This window comes from Mustelus asterias, chromosome 6, assembly GCF_964213995.1.
Source record: "Mustelus asterias chromosome 6, sMusAst1.hap1.1, whole genome shotgun sequence".
NCBI lineage: Eukaryota > Metazoa > Chordata > Chondrichthyes > Carcharhiniformes > Triakidae > Mustelus > Mustelus asterias.
Genome location: NC_135806.1, coordinates 143,669,821 through 143,693,207, shown reverse-complemented (window position 1 = coordinate 143,693,207; position 23,387 = coordinate 143,669,821). Strand labels below are relative to the sequence as shown.

The 23,387-nt window shown below is 51.6% G+C and overlaps 2 protein-coding genes across 2 annotated transcripts in view; one reads left to right on the top strand and one right to left on the bottom strand.

Moving 5' to 3' along the window:
• Positions 1-23,387, top strand: part of oxct1a (3-oxoacid CoA transferase 1a) — a 416,864-nt gene that overhangs the window by 262,344 nt on the left and 131,133 nt on the right. The window lies entirely within an intron of this gene.
• LOC144495229 (complement component C7-like) overlaps positions 1-23,387 on the bottom strand; it is a 108,558-nt gene that overhangs the window by 75,117 nt on the left and 10,054 nt on the right. Inside the window, exons 5-8 of the mRNA XM_078215296.1 lie at positions 20,017-20,161; positions 17,404-17,542; positions 16,533-16,792; positions 1,874-2,068 (exon numbers count right to left, since the gene is read on the bottom strand). Coding sequence (XP_078071422.1) covers positions 1,874-2,068; positions 16,533-16,792; positions 17,404-17,542; positions 20,017-20,161 — 739 coding nt within the window. The remainder of the gene's footprint in view (positions 1-1,873; positions 2,069-16,532; positions 16,793-17,403; positions 17,543-20,016; positions 20,162-23,387) is intronic.

Here is a 23,387-nt window from a genome sequence, read left to right as displayed (position 1 = left end):
GTTAGGTGGATTGGCCATGCTAAATTGCCCCTTAGTGTCCAAAGATGTGCAGGTTAGGTGGATTGGCCATGCTAAATTGCCCCTTAGTGTCCAAAGATGTGCGGGTTAGGTGGATTGGCCATGCTAAATTGCCCCTTAGTGTCCAAAGATGTGCAGGTTAGGTGGATTGGCCATGCTAAATTGCCCCTTAGTGTTCAAAGATGTGCGGGTTAGGTGGATTGGCCATGCTAAATTGCCCTTTAGTGTCCAAAGATGTGCAGGTTAGGTGGATTGGCCATGCTAAATTGCCCCTTAGTGTTCAAAGATGTGTGGGTTAGGTGGATTGGCCATGCTAAATTGCCCCTTAGTGTTCAAAGATGTGCGGGTTAGGTGGATTGGCCATGCTAAATTGCCCTTTAGTGTCCAAAGATGTGCAGGTTAGGTGGATTGGCCATGCTAAATTGCCCCTTAGTGTTCAAAGATGTGTGGGTTAGGTGGATTGGCCATGCTAAATTGCCCCTTAGTGTTCAAAGATGTGTGGGTTAGGTGGATTGGCCATGCTAAATTGCCCCTTAGTGTCCAAAGATGTGTGGGTTAGGTGGATTGGCCGTGCTAAATTGTCCCTTAGTGTCCAAAGATGTGTAGGTTAGGTGGATTGGCCATGCTAAATTGTCCCTTAGTGTCCAAAGATGTGTAGGTTAGGTGGATTGGCCATGCTAAATTGTCCCTTAGTGTCCAAAGATGTGCGGGTTAGGTGGATTGGCCATGCTAAATTGCCTCTTAGTGTCAGGGGGGATGAGCAGGGTAAGTAGATGGGGTTAGGAGAATAAGGCTGGCGTGGGATTGTGGTCAGTGCATTCTCGAATGGCTGTCTTCTACACTTTAGAGATTCTATGATGATTCTAACTGTACAAGACATTGACAAGGCCATATTTGGAATACTGCAAACAATTCTGATCACCCTGTGACAGGAAGGATGTAATTAAACTGGAAAGGGTGCAAAAAAAGATTGACAAGGATGTTGCCGGGACTGGAAGCTTTGAATTACAAGGAGGCGCCGGATAGGCTGGTGATGGAATTTTCCCACCCGCCCCACCACGGGAATCGTAGCGGGCGAGACACGGACAATGTAAAGGTCCACTGATCTCGGGCAGGATTTTCCAGTCTTGGGGCAAGCGTGGCTGGAAAATCCCACCCTGGGACTGGTTTCCCTGGAGCGTCGGAGGATAAATGGCGACCTTATAGCGGTTTATAAATATCATGAGGGGCAGAAATAAGGTGACGAGCCGAGGTCTTTTCCCCCCAGGGTAGGGGGGAGTCCAAAACCAGAGAGGGTAGGTTTAAAGGTGAGAGGGGCTACTTTTTCCACACAGAGGGTGGTGCGTGTATGGAATGAGTTGCCACGGGAGGTGGGAGAGGTGGACACAATAGCAACATTTCCGGTGGCACAGTGGGTTAGCACTGCTGCCTCACAGCTCCAGGGACCCAGGTTCGATTCCCGGCTCGGGTCACTGTCTGTGTGGAGTCTGCACATTCTCCCCGTGTCTGCGTGGGTTTCCTCCCACAGTCCAAAGGGGATTGCCCCGTGATAAATTGCTCCTCAGTGTCAGGGGGTAAATAAGTAGGGTGATGGGAATAGGGGGATGGTGGTTGGCGCAGACTCGATGGGCTGAATGGCCTCCTTCGGCCCCGTAGGCACTTGATGATGGGCAGCATGGACAAGTAGGGCCGAACGGCCTCCATACGTGCCGTACATCCCCCCCTGACTCCAATTCCGAGTCTATTAACCGAGTTTCACTTCTACCGGTGGGATTTGAACCTGTGTCCCCTCAGGAACCTGCTGCTCTGGGTTACTAACCCAGTGACACTCACACCAGACCAGTGTCTGACCCACACCACGTGAGCCGCTCGCAGGTTCCAAGAGGGGGCGCCACGCGCCGTCAGCGGGGCCTGTCCTACCTGCTGCTGGGGGCCCACGGTCGCTGGGGGGCCGGACTCCATCCTCCCCCGGCCCGACTCAGACCGTCGATGGGGAACGCTTCTCGTGCGCTGCGCACGGCAAACTGTTCCGCCGTGTGATGCATCCAGCCTGCAGGGGGAAGGTTAGCGTGAGGTCAAACCGGGTTATAAAGCAGCCCCACCCACCCCTCCAAAACACACCCCCCCTTTCACCCCAAACACTCCCAGGACGGGGTTAGATACAGAGTGAAGCTCCCTCGACACTGTCCCCATCGAACACGTCCAGGACAGGTACAGCACGGGGTTAGATACAGAGTAAAGCTCCCTCTACACTGTCCCCATCAAACACTCCCAGGACAGGTACAGCACGGGGTTAGATACAGAGTAAAGCTCCCTCTGCACTGTCCCCCATCGAACACGTCCAGGACAGGTACAGCACGGGGTTAGATACAGAGTAAAGCTCCCTCTACACTGTCCCCATCAAACACTCCCAGGACAGGTACAGCACAGGGTTAGATACAGAGTAAAGCTCCCTCTACACTGTCCCCATCAAACACTCCCAAGACAGGTACAGCACGGGGTTAGATACAGAGTAAAGCTCCCTCTACACTGTCCCCCATCAAACACTCCCAGAACAGGTACAGCACAGGGTTAGATACAGAGTAAAGCACCCTCTACACTGTCCCCCATCGAACACGTCCAGGACAGGTACAGCACGGGGTTAGATACAGAGTAAAGCTCCCTCTACACTGTCCCCATCAAACACTCCCAGGACAGGTACAGCACGGGGTTAGATACAGAGTAAAGCTCCCTCTACACTGTCCGCCATCAAACACTCCCAGGACAGGTACAGCACGGGGTTAGATACAGAGTAAAGCTCCCTCTACACTGTCCCCATCAAACACTCCCAGGGCAGGTACAGCACGGGGTTAGATACAGAGTAAAGCTCCCTCTACACTGTCCCCATCAAACACTCCCAGGGCAGGTACAGCACAGGGTTAGATACCGAGTCAAGCTCCCGCTACACTGTCCCCCATAAAACACTCGCAGGACGGGTACAGCACGGCGTTAGATACAGAGTAAAGCTCCCTCCACACTGTACCCCATCAAATACTCCCAGGACAGGTACATCATAGGGTTAGATACAGAGTAAAGCTCCCTCTACACTGTCCCCCATCAAACAATCCCAGGACAGGTACAGCACAGGGTTAGATACAGAGTAAAGCTCCCTCTACACTGTCCCCCATCAAACACTCCCAGGACAGGTACAGCACGGGGTTAGATACAGAGTAAAGCTCCCTCTACACTGTCCCCATCAAACACTCCCAGGACAGGTACAGCACGGGGTTCGATACAGAGTAAAGCTCCCTCTACACTGTCCCCATCAAACACGTCCAGGACAGGTACAGCACGGGGTTCGATACAGAGTAAAGCTCCCTCTACACTGTCCCCATCAAACACGTCCAGGACAGGTACAGCACGGGGTTCGATACAGAGTAAAGCTCCCTCTACACTGTCCCCATCAAACACGTCCAGGACAGGTACAGCACGGGGTTCGATACAGAGTAAAGCTCCCTCTACACTGTCCCCATCAAACACTCCCAGGACAGGTACAGCACGGGGTTCGATACAGAGTAAAGCTCCCTCTACACTGTCCCCATCAAACACGTCCAGGACAGGTACAGCACGGGGTTCGATACAGAGTAAAGCTCCCTCTACACTGTCCCCATCAAACACTCCCAGGACAGGTACAGCACGGGGTTCAATACAGAGTAAAGCTCCCTCTACACTGTCCCCCATCAAACACGCCCAGGACAGGAACAGCACGGGGTTAGGTACAGATTAAAGCTCCCTCTACACAGTCCCCATCAAACACTCCCAGGACAGGTACAGCACGGGGTTAGATACAGAGTAAAGCTCCCTCTACACTGTCCCCATCAAACACTCCCAGGACAGGTACAGCACGGGGTTAGATACAGAGTAAAGCTCCCTCTACACTGTCCCCCATCAAACACTCCCAGGACAGGTACAGCACGGGGTTAGATACAGAGTAAAGCTCCCTCTACACTGTCCCCATCAAACACTCCCAGGACAGGTACAGCACGGGGTTAGATACAGAGTAAAGCTCCCTCTACACTGTCCCCATCAAACACTCCCAGGACAGGTACAGCACGGGGTTAGATACAGAGTAAAGCTCCCTCTACACTGTCCCCATCAAACACTCCCAGGACAGGTACAGCACGGGGTTAGATACAGAGTAAAGCTCCCTCTACACTGTCCCCATCAAACACTCCCAGGACAGGTACAGCACGGGGTTAGATACAGAGTAAAGCTCCCTCTACACTGTCCCCATCAAACACTCCCAGGACAGGTACAGCACGGGGTTAGATACAGAGTAAAGCTCCCTCTACACTGTCCCCCATCAAACACTCCCAGGACAGGTACAGCACGGGGTTAGATACAGAGTAAAGCTCCCTCTACACTGTCCCCCATCAAACACTCCCAGGACAGGTACAGCACGGGGTTAGATACAGAGTAAAGCTCCCTCTACACTGTCCCCATCAAACACTCCCAGGACAGGTACAGCACGGGGTTAGATACAGAGTAAAGCTCCCTCTAGCACTGTCCCCATCAAACACTCCCAGGACAGGTACAGCCACGGGGTTAGATACAGAGTAAAGCTCCCTCTACACTGTCCCCCATCAAACACTCCCAGGACAGGTACAGCACGGGGTTAGATACAGAGTAAAGCTCCCTCTACACTGTCCCCATCAAACACTCCCAGGACAGGTACAGCACGGGGTTAGATACAGAGTAAAGCTCCCTCTACACTGTCCCCATCAAACACTCCCAGGACAGGTACAGCACGGGGTTAGATACAGAGTAAAGCTCCCTCTACACTGTCCCCATCAAACACTCCCAGGACAGGTACAGCACGGGGTTAGATACAGAGTAAAGCTCCCTCTACACTGTCCCCATCAAACACTCCCAGGACAGGTACAGCACGGGGTTAGATACAGAGTAAAGCTCCCTCTACACTGTCCCCATCAAACACTCCCAGGACAGGTACAGCACGGGGTTAGATACAGAGTAAAGCTCCCTCTACACTGTCCCCATAAAACACTCCCAGGACAGGTACAGCACGGGGTTAGATACAGAGTAAAGCTCCCTCTACACTGTCCCCATCAAACACTCCCAGGACAGGTACAGCACGGGGTTAGATACAGAGTAAAGCTCCCTCTACACTGTCCCCATAAAACACTCCCAGGACAGGTACAGCACGGGGTTAGATACAGAGTAAAGCTCCCTCTACACTGTCCCCATCAAACACTCCCAGGACAGGTACAGCACGGGGTTAGATACAGAGTAAAGCTCCCTCTACACTGTCCCCATCAAACACTCCCAGGACAGGTACAGCACGGGGTTAGATACAGAGTAAAGCTCCCTCTACACTGTCCCCATCAAACACTCCCAGGACAGGTACAGCACGGGGTTAGATACAGAGTAAAGCTCCCTCTACACTGTCCCCATAAAACACTCCCAGGACAGGTACAGCACGGGGTTAGATACAGAGTAAAGCTCCCTCTACACTGTCCCCATCAAACACTCCCAGGACAGGTACAGCACGGGGTTAGATACAGAGTAAAGCTCCCTCTACACTGTCCCCATCAAACACTCCCAGGACAGGTACAGCACGGGGTTAGATACAGAGTAAAGCTCCCTCTACACTGCCCCCATCAAACACTCCCAGGACAGGTACAGCACAGGGTTAGATACAGAGTAAAGCTCCCTCTACACTGTCCCCATCAAACACTCCCAGGACAGGTACAGCACGGGGTTAGATACAGAGTAAAGCTCCCTCTACACTGTCCCCATCAAACACTCCCAGGACAGGTACAGCACGGGGTTAGATACAGAGTAAAGCTCCCTCTACACTGTCCCCATCAAACACTCCCAGGACAGGTACAGCACGGGGTTAGATACAGAGTAAAGCTCCCTCTACACTGTCCCCATCAAACACTCCCAGGACAGGTACAGCACGGGGTTAGATACAGAGTAAAGCTCCCTTTACACTGTCCCCCATCAAACACTCCCAGGACAGGTACAGCACGGGGTTAGATACAGAGTAAAGCTCCCTCTACACTGTCCCCATCAAACACTCCCAGGACAGGTACAGCACGGGGTTAGATACAGAGTAAAGCTCCCTCTACACTGTCCCCATCAAACACTCCCAGGACTGGTACAGCACGGGGTTAGATACAGAGTAAAGCTCCCTCTACACTGTCCCCATAAAACACTCCCAGGACAGGTACAGCACGGGGTTAGATACAGAGTAAAGCTCCCTCTCCACTGTCCCCATCAAACACTCCCAGGACAGGTACAGCACGGGGTTAGATACAGAGTAAAGCTCCCTCTACACTGTCCCCATCAAACACTCCCAGGACAGGTACAGCACGGGGTTAGATACAGAGTAAAGCTCCCTCTACACTGTCCCCATAAAACACTCCCAGGACAGGTACAGCACGGGGTTAGATACAGAGTAAAGCTCCCTCTACACGGTCCCCATCAAACACTCCCAGGACAGGTACAGCACGGGGTTAGATACAGAGTAAAGCTCCCTCTACACTGTCCCCATAAAACACTCCCAGGACAGGTACAGCTCGGGGTTAGATACAGAGTAAAGCTCCCTCTACACTGTCCCCATCAAACACTTCCAGGACAGGTACAGCACGGGGTTAGATACAGAGTAAAGCTCCCTCTACACTGTCCCCATCAAACACTCCCAGGACAGGTACAGCACGGGGTTAGATACAGAGTAAAGCTCCCTCTACACTGTCCCCATCAAACACTCCCAGGACAGGTACAGCACGGGGTTAGATACAGAGTAAAGCTCTCTCTACACTGTCCCCATAAAACACTCCCAGGACAGGTACAGCACGGGGTTAGATACAGAGTAAAGCTCCCTCTACACTGTCCCCACCAAACACTCCCAGGACAGGTACAGCACGGGGTTAGATACAGAGTAAAGCTCCCTCTACACTGTCCCCATCAAACACTCCCAGGACAGGTACAGCACGGGGTTAGATACAGAGTAAAGCTCCCTCTACACTGCCCCCATCAAACACTCCCAGGACAGGTACAGCACAGGGTTAGATACAGAGTAAAGCTCCCTCTACACTGTCCCCATCAAACACTCCCAGGACAGGTACAGCACGGGGTTAGATACAGAATAAAGCTCCCTCTACACTGTCCCCATCAAACACTCCCAGGACAGGTACAGCACGGGGTTAGATACAGAGTAAAGCTCCCTCTACACTGTCCCCATCAAACACTCCCAGGACAGGTACAGCACGGGGTTAGATACAGAGTAAAGCTCCCTCTACACTGTCCCCATCAAACACTCCCAGGACAGGTACAGCACGGGGTTAGATACAGAGTAAAGCTCCCTTTACACTGTCCCCCATCAAACACTCCCAGGACAGGTACAGCACGCGGTTAGATACAGAGTAAAGCTCCCTCTACACTGTCCCCATCAAACACTCCCAGGACAGGTACAGCACGGGGTTAGATACAGAGTAAAGCTCCCTTTACACTGTCCCCCATCAAACACTCCCAGGACAGGTACAGCACGGGGTTAGATACAGAGTAAAGCTCCCTCTACACTGTCCCCATCAAACACACCCAGGACAGGTACAGCACGGGGTTAGATACAGAGTAAAGCTCCCTCTACACTGTCCCCATCAAACACTCCCAGGACAGGCACAGCACGGGGTTAGATACAGAGTAAAGCTCCCTCTACACTGTCCCCATCAAACACTCCCAGGACAGGTACAGCACGGGGTTAGATACAGAGTAAAGCTCCCTCTACACTGTCCCCATCAAACACACCCAGGACAGGTACAGCACGGGGTTAGATACAGAGTAAAGCTCCCTCTGCACTGTCCCCATCAAACACTCCCAGGACAGGTACAGCACGGGGTTAGATACAGAGTAAAGCTCCCTCTACACTGTCCCCATCAAACACTCCCAGGACAGGTACAGCACGGGGTTAGATACAGAGTAAAGCTCCCTCTACACTGTCCCCATCAAACACTCCCAGGACAGGTACAGCACGGGGTTAGATACAGAGTAAAGCTCCCTCTACACTGTCCCCATCAAACACTCCCAGGACAGGTACAGCACGTGGTTAGATACAGAGTAAAGCTCCCTCTACACTGTCCCCATCAAACACTCCCAGGACAGGTACAGCACGGGGTTAGATACAGAGTAAAGCTCCCTCTACACTGTCCCCATCAAACACTCCCAGGACAGGTACAGCACGGGGTTAGATACAGAGTAAAGCTCCCTCTACACTGTCCCCATCAAACACTCCCAGGACAGGTACAGCACGGGGTTAGATACAGAGTAAAGCTCCCTCTACACTGTCCCCATCAAACACTCCCAGGACAGGTACAGCACGGGGTTAGATACAGTGTAAAGCTCCCTCTACACTGTCCCCATCAAACACTCCCAGGACAGGTACAGCACGGGGTTAGATACAGAGTAAAGCTCCCTCTACACTGTCCCCATAAAACACTCCCAGGACAGGTACAGCACGGGGTTAGATACAGAGTAAAGCTCCCTCTACACTGTCCCCATCAAACACTCCCAGGACAGGTACAGCACGGGATTAGATACAGAGTAAAGCTCCCTCTACACTGTCCCCATCAAACACTCCCAGGACAGGTACAGCACGGGGTTAGATACAGAGTAAAGCTCCCTCTACACTGCCCCCATCAAACACTCCCAGGACAGGTACAGCACAGGGTTACATACAGAGTAAAGCTCCCTCTACACTGTCCCCATCAAACACTCCCAGGACAGGTACAGCACGGGGTTAGATACAGAGTAAAGCTCCCTCTACACTGTCCCCATCAAACACTCCCAGGACAGGTACAGCACGGGGTTAGATACAGAGTAAAGCTCCCTCTACACTGTCCCCATCAAACACTCCCAGGACAGGTACAGCACGGGGTTAGATACAGAGTAAAGCTCCCTCTACACTGTCCCCATCAAACACTCCCAGGACAGGTACAGCACGGGGTTAGAAAGAGAGTAAAGCTCCCTCTACACTGTCCCCCATCAAACACTCCCAGGACAGGTACAGCACGGGGTTAGATACAGAGTAAAGCTCCCTCTACACTGTCCCCATCAAACACTCCCAGGACAGGTACAGCACGGGGTTAGATACAGAGTAAAGCTCCCTTTACACTGTCCCCCATCAAACACTCCCAGGACAGGTACAGCACGGGGTTAGATACAGCGTAAAGCTCCCTCTACACTGTCCCCATCAAACACACCCAGGACAGGTACAGCACGGGGTTAGATACAGAGTAAAGCTCCCTCTACACTGTCCCCATCAAACACTCCCAGGACAGGTACAGCACGGGGTTAGATACAGAGTAAAGCTCCCTCTACACTGTCCCCATCAAACACTCCCAGGACAGGTACAGCACGGGGTTAGATACAAAGTAAAGCTCCCTCTACACTGTCCCCATCAAACACACCCAGGACAGGTACAGCACGGGGTTAGATACAGAGTAAAGCTCCCTCTGCACTGTCCCCATCAAACACTCCCAGGACAGGTACAGCACGGGGTTAGATACAGAGTAAAGCTCCCTCTGCACTGTCCCCATCAAACACTCCCAGGACAGGTACAGCACGGGGTTAGATACAGAGTAAAGCTCCCTCTACACTGTCCCCATCAAACACTCCCAGGACAGGTACAGCACGGGGTTAGATACAGAGTAAAGCTCCCTCTACACTGTCCCCATCAAACACTCCCCGGACAGGTACAGCACGTGGTTAGATACAGAGTAAAGCTCCCTCTACACTGTCCCCATCAAACACTCCCAGGACAGGTACAGCACGTGGTTAGATACAGAGTAAAGCTCCCTCTACACTGTCCCCATCAAACACTCCCAGGACAGGTACAGCACGGGGTTAGATACAGAGTAAAGCTCCCTCTACACTGTCCCCATCAAACACTCCCAGGACAGGTACAGCACGGGGTTAGATACAGAGTAAAGCTCCCTCTACACTGTCCCCATCAAACACTCCCAGGACAGGTACAGCACGGAGTTAGATACAGAGTAAAGCTCCCTCTACACTGTCCCCATCAAACACTCCCAGGACAGGTACAGCACGGGGTTAGATACAGAGTAAAGCTCCCTCTACACTGTCCCCATCAAACACTCCCAGGACAGGTACAGCACGGGGTTAGATACAGAGTAAAGCTCCCTCTACACTGTCCCCATCAAACACTCCCAGGACAGGTACAGCACGGGGTTAGATACAGAGTAAAGCTCCCTCTACACTGTCCCCCATCAAACACTCCCAGGACAGGTACAGCACGGGGTTAGATACAGAGTAAAGCTCCCTCTACACTGTCCCCATCAAACACTCCCAGGACAGGTACAGCACGGGGTTAGATACAGAGTAAAGCTCCCTTTACACTGTCCCCCATCAAACAGTCCCAGGACAGGTACAGCACGGGGTTAGATACAGCGTAAAGCTCCCTCTACACTGTCCCCATCAAACACACCCAGGACAGGTACAGCACGGGGTTAGATACAGAGTAAAGCTCCCTCTACACTGTCCCCATCAAACACTCCCAGGACAGGTACAGCACGGGGTTAGATACAGAGTAAAGCTCCCTCTACACTGTCCCCATCAAACACTCCCAGGACAGGTACAGCACGGGGTTAGATACAAAGTAAAGCTCCCTCTACACTGTCCCCATCAAACACACCCAGGACAGGTACAGCACGGGGTTAGATACAGAGTAAAGCTCCCTCTGCACTGTCCCCATCAAACACTCCCAGGACAGGTACAGCACGGGGTTAGATACAGAGTAAAGCTCCCTCTGCACTGTCCCCATCAAACACTCCCAGGACAGGTACAGCACGGGGTTAGATACAGAGTAAAGCTCCCTCTACACTGTCCCCATCAAACACTCCCAGGACAGGTACAGCACGGGGTTAGATACAGAGTAAAGCTCCCTCTACACTGTCCCCATCAAACACTCCCCGGACAGGTACAGCACGTGGTTAGATACAGAGTAAAGCTCCCTCTACACTGTCCCCATCAAACACTCCCAGGACAGGTACAGCACGGGGTTAGATACAGAGTAAAGCTCCCTCTACACTGTCCCCATCAAACACTCCCAGGACAGGTACAGCACGGGGTTAGATACAGAGTAAAGCTCCCTCTACACTGTCCCCATCAAACACTCCCAGGACAGGTACAGCACGGGGTTAGATACAGAGTAAAGCTCCCTCTACACTGTCCCCATCAAACACTCCCAGGACAGGTACAGCACGGGGTTAGATACAGTGTAAAGCTCCCTCTACACTGTCCCCATCAAACACTCCCAGGACAGGTACAGCACGGGGTTAGATACAGAGTAAAGCTCCCTCTACACTGTCCCCATAAAACACTCCCAGGACAGGTACAGCACGGGGTTAGATACAGAGTAAAGCTCCCTCTACACTGTCCCCATCAAACACTCCCAGGACAGGTACAGCACGGGATTAGATACAGAGTAAAGCTCCCTCTACACTGTCCCCATCAAACACTCCCAGGACAGGTACAGCACGGGGTTAGATACAGAGTAAAGCTCCCTCTACACTGCCCCCATCAAACACTCCCAGGACAGGTACAGCACAGGGTTACATACAGAGTAAAGCTCCCTCTACACTGTCCCCATCAAACACTCCCAGGACAGGTACAGCACGGGGTTAGATACAGAGTAAAGCTCCCTCTACACTGTCCCCATCAAACACTCCCAGGACAGGTACAGCACGGGGTTAGATACAGAGTAAAGCTCCCTCTACACTGTCCCCATCAAACACTCCCAGGACAGGTACAGCACGGGGTTAGATACAGAGTAAAGCTCCCTCTACACTGTCCCCATCAAACACTCCCAGGACAGGTACAGCACGGGGTTAGAAAGAGAGTAAAGCTCCCTCTACACTGTCCCCCATCAAACACTCCCAGGACAGGTACAGCACGGGGTTAGATACAGAGTAAAGCTCCCTCTACACTGTCCCCATCAAACACTCCCAGGACAGGTACAGCACGGGGTTAGATACAGAGTAAAGCTCCCTTTACACTGTCCCCCATCAAACACTCCCAGGACAGGTACAGCACGGGGTTAGATACAGCGTAAAGCTCCCTCTACACTGTCCCCATCAAACACACCCAGGACAGGTACAGCACGGGGTTAGATACAGAGTAAAGCTCCCTCTACACTGTCCCCATCAAACACTCCCAGGACAGGTACAGCACGGGGTTAGATACAGAGTAAAGCTCCCTCTACACTGTCCCCATCAAACACTCCCAGGACAGGTACAGCACGGGGTTAGATACAAAGTAAAGCTCCCTCTACACTGTCCCCATCAAACACACCCAGGACAGGTACAGCACGGGGTTAGATACAGAGTAAAGCTCCCTCTGCACTGTCCCCATCAAACACTCCCAGGACAGGTACAGCACGGGGTTAGATACAGAGTAAAGCTCCCTCTGCACTGTCCCCATCAAACACTCCCAGGACAGGTACAGCACGGGGTTAGATACAGAGTAAAGCTCCCTCTACACTGTCCCCATCAAACACTCCCAGGACAGGTACAGCACGGGGTTAGATACAGAGTAAAGCTCCCTCTACACTGTCCCCATCAAACACTCCCCGGACAGGTACAGCACGTGGTTAGATACAGAGTAAAGCTCCCTCTACACTGTCCCCATCAAACACTCCCAGGACAGGTACAGCACGTGGTTAGATACAGAGTAAAGCTCCCTCTACACTGTCCCCATCAAACACTCCCAGGACAGGTACAGCACGGGGTTAGATACAGAGTAAAGCTCCCTCTACACTGTCCCCATCAAACACTCCCAGGACAGGTACAGCACGGGGTTAGATACAGAGTAAAGCTCCCTCTACACTGTCCCCATCAAACACTCCCAGGACAGGTACAGCACGGAGTTAGATACAGAGTAAAGCTCCCTCTACACTGTCCCCATCAAACACTCCCAGGACAGGTACAGCACGGGGTTAGATACAGAGTAAAGCTCCCTCTACACTGTCCCCATCAAACACTCCCAGGACAGGTACAGCACGGGGTTAGATACAGAGTAAAGCTCCCTCTACACTGTCCCCATCAAACACTCCCAGGACAGGTACAGCACGGGGTTAGATACAGAGTAAAGCTCCCTCTACACTGTCCCCCATCAAACACTCCCAGGACAGGTACAGCACGGGGTTAGATACAGAGTAAAGCTCCCTCTACACTGTCCCCATCAAACACTCCCAGGACAGGTACAGCACGGGGTTAGATACAGAGTAAAGCTCCCTTTACACTGTCCCCCATCAAACAGTCCCAGGACAGGTACAGCACGGGGTTAGATACAGCGTAAAGCTCCCTCTACACTGTCCCCATCAAACACACCCAGGACAGGTACAGCACGGGGTTAGATACAGAGTAAAGCTCCCTCTACACTGTCCCCATCAAACACTCCCAGGACAGGTACAGCACGGGGTTAGATACAGAGTAAAGCTCCCTCTACACTGTCCCCATCAAACACTCCCAGGACAGGTACAGCACGGGGTTAGATACAAAGTAAAGCTCCCTCTACACTGTCCCCATCAAACACACCCAGGACAGGTACAGCACGGGGTTAGATACAGAGTAAAGCTCCCTCTGCACTGTCCCCATCAAACACTCCCAGGACAGGTACAGCACGGGGTTAGATACAGAGTAAAGCTCCCTCTGCACTGTCCCCATCAAACACTCCCAGGACAGGTACAGCACGGGGTTAGATACAGAGTAAAGCTCCCTCTACACTGTCCCCATCAAACACTCCCAGGACAGGTACAGCACGGGGTTAGATACAGAGTAAAGCTCCCTCTACACTGTCCCCATCAAACACTCCCCGGACAGGTACAGCACGTGGTTAGATACAGAGTAAAGCTCCCTCTACACTGTCCCCATCAAACACTCCCAGGACAGGTACAGCACGTGGTTAGATAAAGAGTAAAGCTCCCTCTACACTGTCCCCATCAAACACTCCCAGGACAGGTACAGCACGGGGTTAGATACAGAGTAAAGCTCCCTCTACACTGTCCCCATCAAACACTCCCAGGACAGGTACAGCACGGGGTTAGATACAGAGTAAAGCTCCCTCTACACTGTCCCCATCAAACACTCCCAGGACAGGTACAGCACGGAGTTAGATACAGAGTAAAGCTCCCTCTACACTGTCCCCATCAAACACTCCCAGGACAGGTACAGCACGGAGTTAGATACAGAGTAAAGCTCCCTCTACACTGTCCCCATCAAACACTCCCAGGACAGGGACAGCACGGGGTTAGATACAGTGTAAAGCTCCCTCTACACTGTCCCCCATCAAACACTCCCAGGACAGGGACAGCACGGGGTTAGATACAGTGTAAAGCTCCCTCTACACTGTCCCCCATCAAACACTCCCAGGACAGGTACAGCACGGGGTTAGATACAGAGTAAAGCTCCCTCTACACTGTCCCCATCAAACACTCCCAGGACAGGTACAGCACGGGGTTAGATACAGAGTAAAGCTCCCTCTACACTGTCCCCATCAAACACTCCCAGGACAGGTACAGCACGGGGTTAGATACAGAGTAAAGCTCCCTTTGCACTGTCCCCCATCAAACACTCCCAGGACAGGTACAGCACGGGGTTAGATACAGAGTAAAGCTCCCTCTACACTGTCCCCATCAAACACTCCCAGGACAGGTACAGCACGGGGTTAGATACAGAGTAAAGCTCCCTTTACACTGTCCCCCATCAAACACTCCCAGGACAGGTACAGCACGGGGTTAGATACAGAGTAAAGCTCCCTCTACACTGTCCCCATCAAACACACCCAGGACAGGTACAGCACGGGGTTAGATACAGAGTAAAGCTCCCTCTACACTGTCCCCATCAAACACTCCCAGGACAGGTACAGCACGGGGTTAGATACAGAGTAAAGCTCCCTCTACACTGTCCCCATCAAACACTCCCAGGACAGGTACAGCACGGGGTTAGATACAGAGTAAAGCTCCCTCTACACTGTCCCCATCAAACACACCCAGGACAGGTACAGCACGGGGTTAGATACAGAGTAAAGCTCCCTCTGCACTGTCCCCACCAAACACTCCCAGGACAGGTACAGCACGGGGTTAGATACAGAGTAAAGCTCCCTCTACACTGTCCCCATCAAACACTCCCAGGACAGGTACAGCACGGGGTTAGATACAGAGTAAAGCTCCCTCTACACTGTCCCCATCAAACACTCCCAGGACAGGTACAGCACGGGGTTAGATACAGAGTAAAACTCCCTCTACACTGTCCCCATCAAACACTCCCCGGACAGGTACAGCACGTGGTTAGATACAGAGTAAAGCTCCCTCTACACTGTCCCCATCAAACACTCCCAGGACAGGTACAGCACGTGGTTAGATACAGAGTAAAGCTCCCTCTACACTGTCCCCATCAAACACTCCCAGGACAGGTACAGCACGGGGTTAGATACAGAGTAAAGCTCCCTCTACACTGTCCCCATCAAACACTCCCAGGACAGGTACAGCACGGGGTTAGATACAGAGTAAAGCTCCCTCTACACTGTCCCCATCAAACACTCCCAGGACAGGTACAGCACGGAGTTAGATACAGAGTAAAGCTCCCTCTACACTGTCCCCATCAAACACTCCCAGGACAGGTACAGCACGGAGTTAGATACAGAGTAAAGCTCCCTCTACACTGTCCCCATCAAACACTCCCAGGACAGGGACAGCACGGGGTTAGATACAGTGTAAAGCTCCCTCTACACTGTCCCCCATCAAACACTCCCAGGACAGGGACAGCACGGGGTTAGATACAGAGTAAAGCTCCCTCTACACTGTCCCCCATCAAACACTCCCAGGACAGGTACAGCACGGGGTTAGATACAGAGTAAAGCTCCCTCTACACTGTCCCCATCAAACACTCCCAGGACATGTACAGCACGGGGTTAGATACAGAGTAAAGCTCCCTCTACACTGTCCCCATCAAACACTCCCAGGACAGGTACAGCACGGGGTTAGATACAGAGTAAAGCTCCCTCTACACAGTCCCCATCAAACACTCCCAGGACAGGTACAGCATGGGGTTAGATACAGAGTAAAGCACCCTCTACACTGTCCCCATCAAACACTCCCAGGACAGGTACAGCACGGGGTTAGATACAGAGTAAAGCTCCCTCTACACTGTCTCCATCAAACACTCCCAGGACAGGTACAGCACGGGGTTAGATACAGAGTAAAGCTCCCTCTACACTGTCCCCATCAAACACTCCCAGGACAGGAACAGCACGGGGTTAGATACAGAGTAAAGCTCCCTCTACACTGTCCCCATCAAACACTCCCAGGACAGGTACAGCACGGGGTTAGATACAGAGTAAAGCTCCCTCTACACTGTCCCTCATCAAACACCCCCAGGACAGGTACAGCACGGGGTTAGATACAGAGTAAAGCTCCCTCTACACTGTCCCCATCAAACACTCCCAGAGCGGTTACAGCTGCAGATGTCTTTCTCTGATTGGGCTTTGGGAATGATACCTTCTGTGCTGAAGCTTTGATGATTTCACTGAAGCTGGATGTCCGTCTGGTTTTCTTTGATTTTCTCCGTCCGAAGAGGATTGGGATGTTGAAGGAGCTGGTGTGATCACCGTAATGCTGCGATGATGATGAAATCTTTGATTCATAGTCGGAGGGATCAGAATAGAATTCACTCGTCACATCATCTTCCAGATCGCTGACCTGGATAAACACAAACCCTGAGGTCAGCAACTATCCCGCTTTAATGGAGAGCGCCAGATCCCAATCCCGGGGTCCGGATCTATCCCGCTTTAACGGAGAGCACAAGATCCCAGTCCCGGGATCTGGATCCATTCCGATTTAATGGAGACTGCGAGATCCCAATCCGGGGATCAAGATCTCTCCTGATTCCATGGTGACCGTGAGGTCCCAATCCCGGGATCAGGGTCTCTCCCGGTTTAATGGAGAGTGTGCGATCCCAATCCTGGGGTCCGGATCTATCTCAATTCCATGGCAACCGTGAGGTCGCAATCCCGGGGTCCGGATCTATCCCGATTCCATGGCAACCGTGAGGTCCCAATCCCGGGGTCCGGGTCTATCCCCATTCCATGGCAACCGTGAGGTCCCAATCCCAGAGTCCGGATCTATCCCGGTTTAATGGAGAGTGTGAGATCCCAATCCCGGGGTCCGGATCTATCCCGATTCCATGGCGACCGTGAGATCCCAATCCCGGGGTCCGGATCTATCCCGGTTTAATGGAGAGTATGAGATCCTAATCCCGGGGCCTGGATCTATCCCGATTCCATGGTGGCACTATTCCTGGGTTTTTGTACCGTGAAGGTGATGTTCTCCAGGTTGCTGGGCACTCGGTAGAGTTCACCAATGATGCCACTCCGCATGGTGACGCACTCTTTGCCATAGTAAGTGTTGTTGAGGACCTCACCTCCCATCTCCCCTGCCAGCACGTTGTACCTGCAGGCGGGAGACACACGTCATTACCGAGTAGCTGCTGAAGTGGGGATTCTACATCAAGCCAATGTCAGCTACGACCATCTTTACACCCACGCTAATGCTCACAGTTCCAGCTCAGGTGAAAGTTCATCAACCTGAAAGGTTGGGCAGAATTGATCCCCGGAGATTGGGGTTGCAAACAGAAAGGGGGCAAGCGCCCCGAATCGCCTCCTTTGGGGGAGGATTGCTGCGTAAGTATCTGTCACGGGTTAATGGTTATATTAACAAGACGGTGATCATATTGATGGTGTAAGAGGTCAGGTGGCCTGGGGCCTCCAGGTCAGTCTGTGGCCTCAATCCAATCGGCTTCCTCCTGAGGGTCTTTGTAAATAGCCTGTAACAAATGGCTTCAATTTAAACAATGCCGACTCTCTCTGTTCCGTTATCGGGAAGGAAAGGTTCACCGAGGACATGGTGAGTCAAGAGGACATGGACACAGTAAAGCTCACTAAAGCCCGACCATACCATGAAACATAAAATACCATCCTTCACCTGCCAGCGCATTGTACCTGCAGGCGGGAGACACAACTCATTACTGAGTAACTGCCTGAGCCTTCCCCAGGACCAAGGAGCTGAAGGACAGGAATGGGAGCAGGAGGAAGGAATGATTGTCATCACTGTCACATTGTCACTGGCTAACTTCCTGACTCAGCACTTGCCCTGAACCCGCCAAGACACCATTCTCTCATGGGATGTGGGTGTCACTGGCAAGGCCCAGCCTGATTTGTCCTTGAACTGAGTCATTCTAGAGGGTCGGTGAGAGTCCATAAGACCATAAGACATAGGAGCGGAAGTAAGGCCATTCGGCCCATCGAGTCCACTCCACCATTCAATCATGGTTGATTTCAACTCCATTTACCCGCTCTCTCCCCATAGCCCTTAATTCCTCGAGAAATCAAGAATTTATCAATTTCTGTCTTGAAGACGCTCAACGTCTCGGCCTCCACAGCCCTCTGTGGCAATGAATTCCACAGACCTACCACTCTCTGGCTGAAGAAATTTCTCCTCATCTCTGTTCTAAAGTGACTCCCTTTTATTCTAAGGCTGTGCCCCCGCGTCCTAGTCTCCCCTGTTAATGGAAACAACTTCCCTACGTCCATCCTATCTAAGCCGTTCATTATCTTGTAAGTTTCTATTAGATCTCCCCTCAACCTCCTAAACTCCAATGAATATAATCCCACGATCCTCAGAGGTTCATCGTATGTCAGGCCTACCATTCCTGGGATCATCCGTGTGAATCTCCGCTGGACCCGCTCCAGTGCCAGTATGTCCTTCCTGAGGTGTGGGGCTCAAAATTGCTCACAGTACTCCAAATGGGGCCTAACCAGTGCTTTATAAAGCCTCAGAAGTACATCCCTGCTTTTGTATTCCAAGCCTCTTGAGATAAATGACAACATTACATTGCTGTGGCTCTGGAGTCACATGTCGGCCAGACCAGGTAAGGACGGCAGATTTCCTTCCCTGAAGGACATTAGTGACCCAGGAGGGTTTTTCCGACAATCAAAGGTTTGAATCAATATTTTTCACCTTTACTGAGACTAACTTTTCAATTCCACCAGCTGCCGTGGTGGGATTTGAACCCAGGTCCCCAGAGCGTTACTCTGGGTTTCCGGACTACTGTGACGATAGCACGATGTCACTGTCTCCCCAGGAGACACTGGACGCCTGCCCAGCGTCCATCCATCAGTGGCCTCTTCACACTCACCCAAACTCCACACTCCCCAAATCCAACCCCTCCCCATGCCCACCGTCCCAATCCACTCCACCCCCGACAGCAGCCTCCTCCCCTTCCCCACGCGCAGAGCCCTCACCCACCCTGCATATCCTCATCCATTCCCAGGCCCATTCCCGCGCCCCTCTGCTGCAGTCCCTCCCTCCCTCCCTCTCATTCGTTCATGCCCACTCCAGTTGGACCCAGCTTACAGTTTGGGTAGACTCTTGCCCTGTCCCACCTCATGCACCAACCACCACCACTGGCCCCTTCTGTGAAGCCAAACTGATGTTCCCTCTCACATCCATCCTGATTGGATAATGCCCATTAATATAACAGCCCAATGTGCCACCCACGCTCCACCCCCAACACTCCACATCACCCTGAACATCCCTGACCCTACATCTGATAAACCACCTCAACCCCAATCCTCCCACTCTGATTCTGACCCACTTTCACCATCAACCCTGACCCATTTGTACCGTTGACCGCTGACCCATCCCTATCCTAACCCTTGACCCTCTCTCGACCCCTAACCCAGGGCTCTCCCTTGACCACTGACTGATTCCCACCCTTCAGCCCTTACCTAGTCCCCATAACCGCTGACCCAAGACCCCAGTGCCTGACCCACTTCATCCCTGACCCACTTGCATTCCCAATTCATGACCAGTGCCCAACCTCAACTCCTGATCCATGCCCACCCTGGCCCCTGACCCTCTCTTACCCGCTGCCAATGAGCTGGGCTCCAGGGAGGGGTTGGACCTTCCGGAGACATGGCGGATCCCGCTTTATTTTACAACCTTCTTCATCTGAACCATCTCCACAGTCATGCTGACCGTTACATTCCAGCTCCGCGGCTATACAGCGTCCTGAAATACAGCTAAAGTTTATTAGTCACAAGTAAGGGTTATGCTAACACTGCAATGAAGTTCCTGTGAAAATCCCCTAGTCGCCACACTCTGGTGCCTGTTGGGGTAGAAGGGTCAAGGGTGGGTGTGGGTGAGAATGGTGTGGAGGGTGGCTGAAGGGGGAGGGAGGATGGTAGGGGTAGGCAGGTTGGAGATTGAAGAGGGAGATGGGGTTGGATGGTCAGTAGAGGGAGAAGGGGTGGAACAGAGGGCGATAGGTGGAGGAGGAAGGGTTGGAGAAGGGGCAGTGAGAAAGGGGTTGATTCTGGTAACCACAGGGACACAGACTGAAGGTGATTGTGAAAACACAAAACTGAGCTGGGGGTTGTGAGGAGGATGCTAGGAGGCTCCAAGATGCTTTAAACAAGTTGAGTGAGTGGACAATCACATGGCAGACACAGTGCAACATGGCTAAATGTGACGTTATACACTCAGTGTGAAAAGCAGAAAGGAAGAGTGTTATTTCAATGGTGATATATTGGGAAGTATGGATATGCAGAGGGATCTGGGTGTCCTAGTACACCAGTCAGTGAAAGCAGAGAGGCTGGTGCAGCAAGCAATTAGGGAAGTAGATGGTATGTTGGCCTTCCTTGCAAGAGGATTTGAGTTCAGAAGTTGGGATAGAGTCATTGAGCTCTGCAGCACTGAAAAAGGCCCTTCAGCCCATCACATCTGTGCCAATCAAAGATAAACCACCCAATTCCATTCCTAGCACTCGGTCCATAGCCTTGTATGTCTTGGCATCGGAAGAGCACACCCAAATACGGCTTAAATGTTACGAGGGTCTCTGCCCCCAACACCCTTTGGGTGAAAAGGTTTTTCCTCACATCCCCTCTGTATCTCCTGCCCCTTACCTTAAATCTCTGCCCCCCCCCGGTCATTGATCCCTCCACCAAGGGGAAAAGTTTCTTCCCGTCTACTCTATCTATGTCTCTCATAGATATCTGACTGCAGTTATACCAGTCCTTGGTGAGACCACCCCTGGAGTATTGTTTGCAGTTTTGGTCTCTCTACCTCAGAAAGGATAGACCTGCCATAGAGGGAGTGCAGCAGAGGGCCACTGGGCTGATGCCGGGATTGGCGGGACTGTCCCATGATAAAAGACTGGTTCGGCTGGGCCTGTATCCCTGGAATTTCAAAGGATGAGAGGAGATCTGATTGAAACGTATAAAATTCTGACAGGGTTGTACAGACTATAAGACCATTGGAAATAAGAACAGGAGTAGGCCATTCAGCCCCTCAAGCCTGCTCCATCATTTAATAGAATCATAGCTGATCTAACACCCACTTCGTCCACTTTCCCGCCTTCTCTCTGTAATCCTTAATTCCCTGACTGATTAAAACCTAACGATCTCAGCCTTGGAAATGTTCAAGGACTCGATTTCCACAGCTTCCTGGGGTAAAGAATTCCAATTATTCACCACTCTCTGAGGAAGAAATTCTTCCTCAAATCCGTCTTAAATAATTCTGCGACTGGTCCTACACTCTCCAATGAGTGGAAACATCCTCCCAACATTTAACCTGTCTAACCCCCTCAGAATCTTGTATGTTTCAATAATATCTTATTCTTCTGAACTGCAAGGTGTACAGACCCAACCTGTTTAACCTTTCCTCATGTGGCAGTCCCTCCATCCCAGGGATCATCCTACTAAACCTCCTCTGTACTGTGTCTATTGATAATATATCTTTCCTTTATAAGGGGACCGAAACTGTAGACAGTATTTTAAACATGGTCCCATTAGTACCTTGTACAGTTGCAGCAACCGGCCCTCTTACTCCAGCCTCCGTGAAATAAAAGCCTTTTGCCATTTGCCTTTCCATTTGCCTTCCCCTTTACCTTCTCGACTTGCATGCTCGCTTTCTGAGTTTCATGAACAAGGGCCCCCGCCCCCATGCCCCAGCGTCTTTGTGCCACAGCTTTCTGCAGTCTCTCTCCATTTAAATAATAATCCACCCTCTCATTCTTTCTTCCAAAATGAACATTCTCACATTTGCTATATTTGCCAATTTTCTGTCTACTCACTTAACCTGTCAATATCTCTCTGTGAACTATTCAAATCCTTGCAAACCTGCCTTCCCTCCCATCTTTGCATCATCTGCAAAGGGTACACTCTGTTCCTTCCTCCAAATCATTATCATAGAATCCCTGCAGTGCAGAAGGAGGCCATTCAGCCCATCGAGTCTGCACCAACCACAATCCCACCCAGACCCGATCCCCATAAACCTACTTATTTACCCTACTAATCCCTCTCACACTAAGGGGCAATTTACCCTGGCCAATCCGCCTAACCTGCACATCTTTGGACTGTGGGAGGAAACCAGAGCACCCGGAGGGAACCCACGCAGACACGGGGAGAATGTGCAAACTCCACACAGACAGTGACCCAAGCCAGGAATCGAACCCAGGTCCCTGGCGCTGTGAGGCAGCAGTGCTAACCACTGTGCTACCGTGGTTATATTGTGAAGAGCTGCAGTCCCAGCACTGACCGCTGTGGCACTCCACTGGCCACTGCCCTCCAACCGGAGAGAGACCCCCTTACCGCTAATCGCTGCTTCCTGTTAACCAATCCTGTATCCACATTACCTCCATCATGCACAATAATCTTTTGTGTGGCACTGTATCAAATCCAAATATACAACATTGACTGGGTCTCCTTTAGTTACTCCGCTGATTCATCCTCAAAGGACTCGAGTAAATGTGTCAGACTTTGCTTGACCAGATTATGACTTTCCAAATTCACTGCTATTCTCTCCTTAATAATTGATTTGAATATTTCTCCAATGACTGAAGTTAGACTAACTGGCCTGTAGTTTCCCACTTGATGTGGAGATGCCGGCGTTGGACTGGGGTAAACACAGTAAGAAGTCTAACAACACCAGGTTAAAGTCCAACAGGTTTATTTTGGTAGTAAAAGCCACAAGCTTTCGGAGCCCCAAGCCCCTTCTTCAGGTGAGTGACGACTCGTGTTCACAAACAGGGCATATAAAGACACAAACTCAATTTACAAAATAATGGGTGGAATGTGAGTCTTTACAGGTAATCAAGTCTTAAAGGTACAGACAATGTGAGTGGAGAGAGCATTAGGCATCGGTTAAAGAGATGTGTATTGTTTCCAGACAGGAAAGTTAGTGAGATTTTGCAAGTCCAGGCAGGTCATGGGGGTTACAGATAGTGTGACATGAACCC